The sequence below is a fragment of the Siphateles boraxobius genome, unplaced genomic scaffold (genome assembly GCF_051911475.1).
Source record: "Siphateles boraxobius isolate OS27281-9 unplaced genomic scaffold, OSU_SipBor_1 371, whole genome shotgun sequence".
Taxonomy (NCBI): Eukaryota; Metazoa; Chordata; class Actinopteri; order Cypriniformes; family Leuciscidae; genus Siphateles; species Siphateles boraxobius.
Genome location: NW_027508999.1, coordinates 27463 through 40818, shown reverse-complemented (window position 1 = coordinate 40818; position 13356 = coordinate 27463). Strand labels below are relative to the sequence as shown.

Genomic DNA, 13356 nt, shown 5'->3' with positions numbered 1-13356 from the left:
GGGTTCAGCCCTTCTCCCTCATATGATGGCAGGAAGACACATACTGCGCTGCTCTCTCTCTCTCTCTCTCTCTCTCTCTCACTCTCTCTCTCTCTCTCTCACTCTCTCTCTCTCTCTCTCTCTCTCTCTCTCTCACTCTCTCTCTCTCTCTCTCTCACTCTCTCTCTCTCTCTCACTCTCTCTCTCTCTCTCTCACTCTCTCTCTCTCTCACTCTCTCTCTCTCTCTCACTCTCTCTCTCTCTCACACTCTCTCTCTCTCACTCTCTCTCTCTCTCTCTCTCTCTCTCTCTCACTCTCTCTCTCTCTCTCTCTCACTCTCTCTCTCTCTCTCTCTCACTCTCTCTCTCTCTCTCTCACTCTCTCTCTCTCTCTCACTCTCTCTCTCTCTCTCTCTCTCACTCTCTCTCTCTCTCTCTCTCTCTCTCACTCTCTCTCTCTCACTCTCTCTCTCTCCCTCTCTCTCTCTCTCTCTCTCTCTCACTCTCTCTCTCTCACTCTCTCTCACTCACTCCCTCTCTCCCTCTCTCTCACTCTCTCTCTCTCTCTCTCTCTCTCTCTCTCTCTCTCTCTCTCTCTCTCTCTCTCTCTCTCACTCTCTCTCTCTCTCTCCTCTCTCTCTCTCTCTCTCTCTCTCTCTCTCTCTCTCTCTCTCTCTCTCTCACTCTCTCTCTCTCACTCTCTCTCTCTCCCTCTCTCTCTCACTCTCTCTCTCTCTCTCTCTCTCTCACTCTCTCTCTCTCACTCTCTCTCACTCACTCCCTCTCTCCCTCTCTCTCACTCTCTCTCTCTCTCTCTCTCTCTCTCTCTCTCTCTCTCTCTCTCTCTCTCTCTCTCTCACTCACTCACTCACTCTCTAAAGGGAGTTTATTTTCAGTGAGAATGCTGCCATCTACTGCTTATAATGCAAAACAGCCATTGCTATAAGTTTGAAACACCATTTAAGCTTCCGGAAGAGTTTAATCTGCAAATTATTCTTTTTTTTATAGTTTCATGATGACTCACACAGACTATCTACAGTATATAAGTATCTCAGGAAGAACCTGTATACAGAAACACCCTTTAGCCAGATCTGATAAAAGCTGTAAAGATTATCTTGTATGATAATCATTATCCAAAATATATATTACTTCTTTTAATCTGGTGGTAATATTTACATATATTCTGTCTTGTTTTTGCCGCTTTAGTGATGCTGATGGATTAATTTTCTGTCTGTAAAGATTATTATATTGTATTATATTAAGATAATATAATCATGATCTCAGTTACACATTTTATTATCAGGATCTTAGCCAATGATTTTCTTTATGTAGATTTGGCATGTTATACAACACAAACTTTGATCTTTGACTCAGGACAGTGATGCTGGTGTCATTTAATTTAAAGTCATGTTTTATGTGAGGAAAAACAGTTTATTTACATCTCAAAATCAGTAAAAACAATGATTATATTTTCTTATATGATCTCCTAATCAACCAAATACTTTCCCCCTGGTTTCACAGACAAGGCTTAAACTAGTCTTAGACTAAAAGGCATGTTTGAGCTGTTTTAACTGAAAGCAACTTGCACTGACGTCTTAAACTTAAGCAACTTAAGCAACATAATCTTAAAATAGTTGTTTTGTCTCAGGATGCACACCAGTAATGTTTTTTTGTTCTAAGGCACGTTTATAAAAGCTATGTCCTTATTGAACTAAGGTGAACTTAATCTAAGCCATGTTTGTGAAACCGGCCCTTGAGTGCCAAATGTTAACCAGACATGTTCACATTTAACATATGAGCATTCTGTTGCACTTAGTGTAAAAATTAGATATACAGAAACATAAAAAGTAACACAAAAAGAAACGATTTGCCGTTGTACAGTTATAAAGAAGGTTTATCAAAATATGTATATGCTACATCAACACTTTGTAAAAACTACAATAAAAAATAATCTCTGAAAGACAATAAAAAAATTTAACATTTTACATTCCGAAGCAGAAATATCAACTAAAATCTATTTACAATTGTGTCTGGGCAAGAACAACTTCATTGTTCAGTTCTTTGAGGTCGGCCTTTTCTGGTTTATGCAAGTCTTGCATTATCACCGGTGGAGTTGGATGCTTGTACTCCTCGTACTCGACGTAAAGGTAAGTTACCATGGTAAGGGCCAGAACAGCTAAAGCGATGTAGATCTTGGTGGACAGGCAGATGAACGTGCTGTAAGCGAACGCTATAACAAAGCCAAGCGACTCCCACATGCGGTAGTTGGCGAATGCGGCTTCTTTGTGCTCAGCAAAGAGAATTCCATAAAGTGCTGCAATGACATAATACACACTATAATAAATAACTATACTAAATGAACAACAAAGTGTGAATTTGAATACCATAAAATGCAATACAACAAATATAAAACACATTAAACATCTGTGGAAGCATTTTTTTCACTATGTCGTTTTTCAACCTTTATAATATTTTTCCAAGACCCTTGTGATGGTACATCGACTTACAATAGGTTGAATGACACGTCTGCTGTAGCCTGACAGTGTCTGTATCGCTTTTACTGGCACTATGTAACTTCAGGTTGCGGGTAGGAACCCGAGCACAAAAAAACTACAAAATTCGACTGCTTTACGGCATACGTCACTTCCACCACTTCCTCAGATTCTGACGTGAGAGCCCAACTAGCGTTTGATGCCCGTCTGTATGTTGTTGTCATGACCGAAGCAACAACTAAAAGGAAGAAGGCAATTGTTTTGTCAGAGGAGACTAAAAGAAGAAAAAGGGAGAGTGACAAATTAAAAGACCGGACGAGGATCACTATTGGAGGGAGAGCAAGACAGTTTGAAGACGGTGAGTGTGCGCGCACGACCGGCTCTCTCTACTCGTTCTTTCAGTAACATGCACCCTGTCACAAGCGCAGCAGTCAGTCATCTATAAAGTGTTTATAAATGTATAAATAAATCAGGGCGTCAGGGAGCTGACAACCGCGCGAAATGTAAAAGGCTGAATAACATGGCCTGGCCATGTTAACGTACGGAATCTATCTGGTCCTCCATTTATCTTCATGAATCAAGTAATGCTAGTAGAGTAGCGAATTATCAATCTGGTAGCTAGTAACGATAAACACTAACATGCTAGTTTACGATGGTTATAATAAATAATCTTTCAGGATAACTCTTCTAATGTCTGCAGGCTGATAGTCATGTTTGTGTATTTATTTTTCTGGTGAAAGTGTCTTGCCTCAGGCTATAATGGAAATCGATTTTCAAATTTGCAGATTCATCTATGGTAGCTTGATAATATAATATTGACGATATATGGCTATTACCTACCACACAAACATCGAATTGAATTAGCATATCCGTTATGTAAATATTAATAATAATAAGTTATTCTTTTTTTGAGAATAACTTAATAACAAAACACCGGTCACAAATTAGAGGTCTAAAATGAGATTTTTGAAGAGTTTGCGCTACGCTACGCTACGCCATACGCCAGAACTCGACTCTCTCGTGAACACGTGGACGGCCGTTACCAGAAGCTAGTGATTACAGTTTATAAAGTTATAATTATGGATATTTTTCTTACAAAAATACATCGCTTTGATTCAGAAGGCCTTTATTAACCCACTATGGATTACTTTTATGATGGTCGGAAGCAATTTTTGGGCTTAAAAAAACGGTACCATTCACTGCCATACAGAGCCAGGATATTTATTAATACAACTCTGATTGTGTTCGGCTGAAAGAAGAAAGTCATTAACACTAAGGATGGCTTGAGGGTGAGTACACTTTCGGATCATTTAAATTTTAAGGTGATTAATCCTTTAATATTCCTAACAATAAATTGACTGTATAGGTAACTAATGGCACTTTTCCAGTACCAGTACCAGCTCGACTCGACTCGGCTCGGCTCGGCTCGCTTTTCGCTACAGAGAGTACCTCCACAGTAGTACCTGGTCGTCGTAGCGACGCCATAGGAAACTGCCGTGACGTAATCTTCTACGCGGCACACACCCGCTACCCACACACACACATAGATATAAACACTAGATGTCGCCTTGGCTACGGCAGTTCATTGGAACGAATGCGTCAATAGAGCCGCCATCTTGGAACAGTGGAGCGCCTCCTCTTTAATGCATCAGTCAATGCAGGAAAAGCTCTAACGGAAATAAAATCCCCATAAATCATCATGAATGCGATTTTCTAGTTTTTTTGGTTCGTTCTAACGGTCAGACATGTATTTATCATTGAGTCCAGAGACATTTAAAAATATTTACAAAATTTCTCATTGTGAAATGTAATCCCTTGCTGTCTGGTTTTTAGATTTTGTTCGTGTGAACATCCATACGCAGCACAAAAGTCCAGCATCATCCATGAATTCAGCGTTTCCTAGCTACTTCCTACGACAAGACCCCTGTTCCAACATGGCGGCGGTTTTGACCATAGACAGTAGAAGAAATGGACACAGCGACCCCATTGATTTCAATGGAGAAGACTGAAGCACGATTATTGCACTTCCTGCCTGATGGCTGAGCGACTGCAGGCTCAAACTGAGCGTGACGACAGTCTGACAGTTGTGAATCTTCTAGTAGCTGTGCCAAGACAAATCTGAATCACCTAATTCCTCAAAAATGTTGTTGAAATATTTTGTCCTGTTGCTTTTATGGACTCTATCTATGGGCTTCTCCTTGACTTTATGCCTCTATGTCCCCCCGATTGCCTCATAGACAGTAAAAGATTGCCTGCGAGCTTCTCCTCCTGTCTATACGGTAATGTCTCTATTGTGCGACAGAAAGTCACGTGATTATGACGCAATCGTTAGCCTGTTTTTAACAAAAACGGCTTCTACGGGGCCATAACGTAAGATACAACGTAATGGAGCATTTTATACATTGTCGTGTTTCTTTAGAAATAAGTAATGGACAAATGAAGTCTTTGGACGCCTCAGATGTAAAGTTATTCGCTGTCAAAGTGACGCCAAAATGAATGGGAGTCAATGTAATGCTAACAGCAGGTGAAGTTCTGCTACAATGGCGGCTCCCGCGAGGCTTCAGTTTCCGGCTGATGGATTACCCCCTTGGTTTTGACGCATGCTTAGAACCCCAGGGCGACATCTAGTTTATATATCTATGACACACACACAGGACAATGACGGAAATCGAGTGTGTGCTGTTTTTGACCCTCGGGATGTGGTTGTTTCTCACAGCAAGAAGACAAACATGGTTTCAGGAGAGGCTGAGAGCAGCAAAACGAAACACTGCTGTAAAAAACAGCTATGATGATGCGTGCAACGATGACGCGGTGAATAGTGACGATTCTCTCTGACCAATCAGAAGTGTGCAGTGTTTTCACGTCACATTTTAGTATCGCCTCCACTCGCTCAGAACCTCGCCGGAGGTGATATGAAAAAAAGTTCCCGAAAACAGGTACAGGTGCAACTTTTACACAGTGGAAAAACCAAACAAAGGCGAGTCGAGTCGAGCTGGTACTGTGTCGTGGAAAAGCACCATAAGTAGTCTGCAGTCGAAGCACTCACCATTGGTTTGTGTTTGCCACACCGCGTCTGCCATTCCCCAGAGCGCCGGAAACACGAAGAACACGGGCAGCTGGTCTGGATGAGGCTCCCAGTATAACAGACCCACAAAACAGCCCAAGTTTGTCACTGCAGCTGTGAAAGTGTAGTAACACAAAATGAGCATCAATTCTAGAGACAATATTTAACCTTAAACCATATGTTAACCAGTTCATGTATTACCCAAACAAAAGAGGGCGATTCTTCCAGTGTATTGAGCCAGTCTCCCAAACGCAAATGAGCACAGAGAGTTGGTGGCACCGAAACAGATCATCACAAAGCCAACATAATGTATTCCTAATGCACAAGTCACATAGTTCTGCGGGAAAGAGGAACACAAACACATGCTCATATTATTAGAAATTAACTTTCCCATTATGATCTTAAATTTGAATGTATAAATGTTTAAACAATAAATTCAATTAGAATAATCCTTAGGGAAACAATAGGGCCCGTTTCAGGGCTTGGGCAATTGAACTGTTACCAATCAAACAAAATGGCTGCGTCCGAAATCGCATAGTCTCTCAAGTAGATACTTATTTTGAGTGAGTAATTACTTCACGGCCGCTAAAAGACTGTGTTGTATGTATGAGTGTGTGTAGTATGAATTTAATCCTAACATACTACTTTCGCCATGTTCCTCCCTTTAGGGGTAAATATGAAAAACGACCTTCAAGCGTCAGTTGCGTCGCTTCACTGCCATTCACAAATCCTCTCCTGTGGCCTCATGGGATAGTAAAGTGTCCATCATATACACACTTCAGAATGTCACCGGAAGTAGGAGGTCATCCGGGTACTTTTTGCCTATTCTTTAATGAGTAATGTGAATTTAGACACGGTTCTTTTTTTGTCAAATACTGTTTTTCGTCTACAATACAGTAGGGAAGTATGCGATTTCGGATGCAGCCCAAAATTCTACTATATGTACAGGATATCTGTGCCATCCTGTACAAAATCCATCTTTGCATCCTAAGTGGCATATACTGTAAATGTATTTACACAGACTGTTTAATGCAGTAATTAAAATTGCATAAATAATGGGCAACACTTTATTTTACAGTCTCTTTGTTATACGTAACATGTAGTTATAGTAATTACTATGAATTGTGCTTAAATACATGGAACTAACCCTAAACCTAATCCTGACCCTAACCTTATAGTAAGTACATGTAGTTAATTATTATTATTACTCAGTAATTAAATGTGTAATAACACTGTAACATGGAAACAGTAAAATAAAGGGTTATACTTTATTTTAAGGTGTAATTGTTACAGTGTAATTATACATTTACGTACTAAGTGATATTAATTAACAACAGGTAATTACTATAGGGTTAGTGTAGGATTAGGGTTTGGTTGAGGGTTAATTGCATGTAATTAGGCATAATTTGCTGTTATTACTATGGTAAGTACATGTAACATATGTAACAACGACACTGTAAAATAAAGTGTTACCGAATAATACAATGAGATATTAATGTTTTAAATATAAGGGGATAACTGAAGTTCTGTGTAGGGCATCCATTTGCTTAACTGTTTTATATGTTATAAATATTAAAAACAAGTAATACATTTTTTTTGCCCCCATATCTTACATTTCGGGTGAATTTTTATTAATTCTGGTGGCATTCTGTTTTCCAAGGCCCCTTTATTTTTCAACTCTCCCCGGTCTGTATTTGGTTTTGTACCTTTGTGTATTCGCCAGAGAGGAAACTTTGCTCGAACCCACTGTACATGGTCAATGGGATGAGCAGCAATAATCTGGGATCTCTCAAGAGCTTGAAGGTAGCCAGAAAGGTGCTGCAAAATGATTCGTTGCCCTTGTTCTTTCGAAATTCTTTGGCCAGACTTTGATCTATGTTGTCCAAGAACACAGCCACAAAAATCATGGCCAGAATCCCCACACCTGCACAGACCAGGAAACACTGGGTTAGACACCCTTAAAGGGACAGTTCACCCAAAAATATAAACTCTGTCAGTAATTACTCTCCCTCATGTTGTTCAATCAAAAGGGTATTATTTTTTGACAAAGTGTGTGCGGTTTCGTTCTCTTAAGAACCATTTCAAGAACCGTAATGCTATCACACTACGCTATCACACTACGCAATCCTATCACACTACGCTATCACACTACGCTATCACACTACGCTATCACACTACGCTAACACACTACGCTATCACACTACGCTATCACACTACGCTAACACACTACGCTATCACACTACGCTATCACACTACGCTAACACACTACGCTATCACACTACGCTAACACACTACGCTATCACACTACGCTATCACACTACGCTATCACACTACGCTATCACACTACGCTATCACACTACGCAATCCTATCACACTACGCTATCACACTACGCTATCACACTACGCTAACACACTACGCTATCACACTACGCTATCACACTACGCTAACACACTACGCTATCACACTACGCTATCACACTACGCTAACACACTACGCTATCACACTACGCTATCACACTACGCTAACACACTACGCTATCACACTACGCTATCACACTACGCTAACACACTACGCTATCACACTACGCTAACACACTACGCTATCACACTACGCTATCACACTACGCTATCACACTACGCTAACACACTACGCTATCACACTACGCTATCACACTACGCTATCACACTACGCTATCACACTACGCTATCACACTACGCTAACACACTACGCTATCACACTACGCTAACACACTACGCTATCACACTACGCTAACACACTACGCTATCACACTACGCTAACACACTACGCTATCACACTACGCTAACACACTACGCTATCACACTACGTTATCACACTACGCTATCACACTACGCTATCACACTACGCTATCACATTACACTATCACACTACGCTATCACACTACGCTATCACACTACGCTATCACACTACGCTATCACACTACGCTAACAAACTACGCTTACACACTACGCTATCACACTACGCTATCACACTACGCTATCACACTACGCTTACACACTACGCTATCACACTACGCTAACACACTACGCTATCACACTACGCTATCACACTACGCTAACACACTACGCTAACACACTACGCTATCACACTACGCTATCACACTACGCGAACACACTACGCTATCACACTACGCTAACACACTACGCTAACACACTACGCTATCACACTACGCTATCACACTACACTAACACACTACGCTATCACACTACGCTATCACACTACGCTAACACAGTACGCTAACACACTACGCTTACACACTACGCTATCACACTACGCTATCACACTACGCTATCACACTACGCTATCACACTACGCGAACACACTACGCTATCACACTACGCTAACACACTACGCTAACACACTACGCTATCACACTACGCTATCACACTACACTAACACACTACGCTATCACACTACGCTATCACACTACGCTAACACAGTACGCTAACACACTACGCTTACACACTACGCTATCACACTACGCTATCACACTACGCTATCACACTACGCTATCACACTACGCTATCACACTATGTTATCACACTACGCTATCACACTACGCTAACACACTACGCTAACTGACTCGAGGCCCACAGAGAAGGAAATGAATAGTTGAAATAAAGTCGTTATTTTAGGTTTTTTTGCGCATAAAAAGTATTCTCGTCGCTTGATGAACTTAAGATTGAGCCACTGTAGTCACTTGGACTATTTTAACGATGTCTTTAATAACTTTTCGGGGAACAAGTTTCAATCCCTTAGAAGCCTATGGAGGAGTGATCCAGCTCTCAGATTTAATCACAAATATCTTAATTCGTGTCCCGAAGATGAACGAAGGTCTTACGGGGTTGAACAACATGAGGGAGAGTAATTACTGACAGAGTTTACATTTTTGGGGGAACTATCCCTTTAATGGACCTTCATAGAATAATGAAAATGAGTTGCCTACACACAGTGCTGAACAATAAAGCTAGATAGTTTTCAGGGGATAATATTAATTAAGTCATATTTCAACAGCCTACTATACAAGCATAAAAAAAGCACATTTTTGATGTTATATTTGTACACAAATATGACCTACCAATGTAGCAGCCCAGTAGTGTGTTTACTAAGTGTCTTGCTGGACGGGTTGAGTTTCCAACGATGGTGAAATTGTCAAGGCATGTTGCCACACCACAGAACTGCAGGTTCTCCTCAGGGACTTCCACTAGAAACAGACAGTGCATTTACAGTCACCAAAATACAGAGACGCTGGCAAAGTATGTCATTCAACTGTACCTATGTTAGAGTCCTGGCCAAATATGAGAGATGACATGAGGTTTCCCCACACTGCAGAAGATTGAAAAATTAAGAAAAAAATGCCAAAATATTGGTTTATGAGATCCTGGCCTTTCTTGTTGAGTTTCTGGCCACGCATGTTTCCACTTATTGTGAGATATGTGCATTTAGCAGACCACAGCGGAGAACCGCCCATACCCAGAATGGCAGAGGTGGTCATCAGACTTGCCCTGCAGAAACAAAGTGATTTCAGAGACTTCAGTAACTGCAGATTTTAACTGCAGAACTTAAATGAACTAACAGAACCTTCAGCTTTTTAACTCTGAAATGTTTGGGGTTAGTACGATTTTGTTGTTGTTGTTGTTGTTGTTGTTGTTGTTGATGTTGAAAGAAATTAATAGTTTTATTCAGCAAAAATTTGTTAAATTGTTCAAAAATGATAGTAAAGACATTTATAATGTTATAAAAATGAATTTTTATGCATTAAAGTGTATCAATATATGTATCGCGATTTTTACAAAAATATTAAGCATGCAGCACAACAGTTTTCAACATTGATAATAATATTTCAATGTTTCAGTAGCAGCAAATCATCATATTATAGTGATTTCTGAAGGACCATGTGACACTGAAGACTGGAGTAATGATGCTGAAAATTCAGTTTTGACATCACAGGAATAAATTACATTTTAAAATATATTAAAATAGAAAACAGTTCTTAGTTTTAGTAATTTTTTTGAAATATTACTGTTTTTACCATATTTTTGGATTAAATAAATACAGCCTTGGTAAGATACGTTTTTTCAAAAAGATAATAAGTAATCCATCTGGCCCCAAACTTCTGAACAGTTTCAATAGTTTTTTTTCACATATTTTGTGCTAACTTCAATAACCCTTCCATAACATGTCATATTGACCACTTTTATGATGGTTTTACAGATCTACCCCTTTAAAGGGATAGTTCACTGAAAAATTTAAATTCTGTCATTAATTAATCATCCTCACGTCGTTCCAAACCTGCAAGACTTGTTCATCCTCGGAAATCCAATGAAGATGTTATTAATGAATCCTAAGAGCTTTATGTAACATAATTTACCAATTTATTTACAAAATATTAATCTACAACGCACTTTCACAAAAGCACCACGACACATGCGTGTTGTTGACGCGAGAGCAGATGTTGTGTGAACGACATGAGAGTGAGTAATTAATGAAAGAATTTTCATTTTCGGGTGAACTATCCCTTTAAGCTCTGTCTTATATCTCACATAATAACATAATAATCACACATAATAGTCTTGTCATGTCTGGGATTAGAAACTGCCTCTCACGTTTTAGCTTAAAACTAAACACTTACATTATGTATTTGTGTATATTATTCAACAGATCAGCAAGTACAAAAGGTGGAGAAATACACGCACCAGCCTGGCGCAAGGTTTCCAAAGGAATATGCCACATAGCAACCCATTGAAATGACGATGGTCCATTTACAGCCCAGATTTTTGATCATTATTGGGGGAAGAAACATTGAGGACAAAATGATGGCTGCATAGATGACGCTGAGCGATATAACGCCCATCCCATCCTCAGCGTTGAGACTGCTCTGTAACACACAAACATGCTTCTGTCAATATAATACACCCACAAATCAGTACCAAGATACACTCATTTATTTAGCAAAAAAACGTCAGAGTTTCTTCAGTTGATCTGTCCCTTTAGATGATTTTAAAGATTAAAAAAATGCTTTAAATCAATCATAAATTGTTTTCATAAAGAAACGTACCATACTATTATGAATTTTATTTCCCATGCACCCAAACTTCCTCTTTAGTGAAAGGATGTGTAAAAATCAATGAACTATACTGTACTTTGCAGCTTTTCTACAAATAATCGTATTTCAATTATAATTAGGCCTATAAGCACTTAATGAAAATATGTTGAATTTTATTTATTTTATGTATGTATTTTTATATATACAGTATGACCTATGCTGTCATCTAACAACATGCTAATTTATAGCTCAATTTCTATTTGGTTATGAAAATTCTACTGAAGCTGTACAGGGCTCGGCAAGAGTTTGATTATGAGAACTGTCAACAAAAAGATTTTTACATCATTATTTATTAGACATCATTATCAAACGCAGTCAAAAGCGACATACAAATAAAAACTGCAACACAATCTATGATCTCTGATTTATATTAGTTACCTGTAAACTCTGCAGCCCTCCATATGCTGTGAATAAGAGCAAAAATCCAAAAGAAACCACAAGGATATTTTTGGTAGTTCGGCTTATAAATTTTTTCATTTTGAAATCCTGTAAATGCTACAAGAAGAAGGAATTCCTCCAGTGAATGTGTCGCGTGTCAAAACTAAATGGATTCTGAACTGATTTGGAATTCACACTGAACTGATATATCTGAACACACTCTCGGGCAAAGTTCAGTGTAATGCAATTAAAAAAGTATCCAGTATTTACATGACTAAAGCTCGGTCAATGATTGCTGATCTCTTATCAAGTTATACATTTTTCCAAGGAAATTTTAGGATGGAAAAACATCAACCTAAGATTAAAAAATATATATATATATATATATATATATATATATATAAAGAGTCTAGCATTTGTCAAAATTGTGCTAATAGTGTTTCACGCAGTTGTCAAATAGCATGTTTTTATGATGTCAGTGTGCTGATTGCTTTATTATGCTACATTTCACATGTATTATGATATATGTGTAGTCACGTCAGCCAAGACATGTGAAGCAGATTTTAGCAGTAATATAATTTAATGACAAATTTTACTGCATAGTTTGTCCTCTCTGAATCTGCAAACACGAATGACTGTTTAACAGGCAAAGGTTCTCCTCCTGTGGCGGAAATGTTTTTATTTCAATGGAATGAATGTACTATATTTTAGTTTGAGTTTTTTTTCATTTAAAATTTAAAGAGATTTTATGGTACTAATTTAAATGCAGTAGTTATAATACATTTATTAGCAGTTAAAGGGGTCCTATTATGCCCTTTCACGAAGTCTTGATTTTGTTTTTGGGGTGTAGAATATGTTTTCATGCTTAAATGTTCAAAATACGCATATTTTTTTCACATATTTTACATTAGAGCTCCTCTCTCCCCAGTCTGGTTGTTAAACGGTTCATTTTTCGATGAAGCCCCTCCTTCCGAAATACGAAATGTGCTGTGATTGGTTAGCTGGCCCAGTCTGTTGTGATTGGCAGCGCTTTATCGCGTGTTCGAGAAATGTCACGCCCCTTCGTAAACATGAGCTCTACTCAGATGTAAAAATTAACGATGGCGTCAATTTCAAAACATTTCGAGCCCGATTCAGACCCTGACAATGTTAACAAACAAGAGGATTGTGCTGAATAGATTTCAAGCACAAACGGGTTCGACAGGATGTTTCAGAGTCGTATGTTGCTGTTTTTTTGTTCGTTTTTTATTATAGATGCGATGTTATCTACCATTTAATCATATTTGTCTGAAAACTA

General features: G+C 38.8%; 1 protein-coding gene across 1 annotated transcript; it reads right to left on the bottom strand.

Annotated features, from left to right (window-relative positions):
- Positions 1-1728: 1728 nt before the first annotated feature.
- On the bottom strand, positions 1729-12293 carry LOC143703099 (protein unc-93 homolog A). The gene is made up of 8 exons (XM_077197236.1): positions 12060-12293; positions 11272-11453; positions 9851-10080; positions 9654-9779; positions 7242-7459; positions 5737-5872; positions 5518-5649; positions 1729-2293 (listed from the first exon to the last, which is right to left on the bottom strand). Exons 1-8 carry the CDS (start codon positions 12156-12158, stop codon positions 1998-2000), a joined length of 1419 nt encoding a protein of 472 aa, XP_077053351.1. The 5' UTR covers positions 12159-12293; the 3' UTR covers positions 1729-1997.
- Between the last annotated feature and the right edge of the window lie 1063 nt (positions 12294-13356).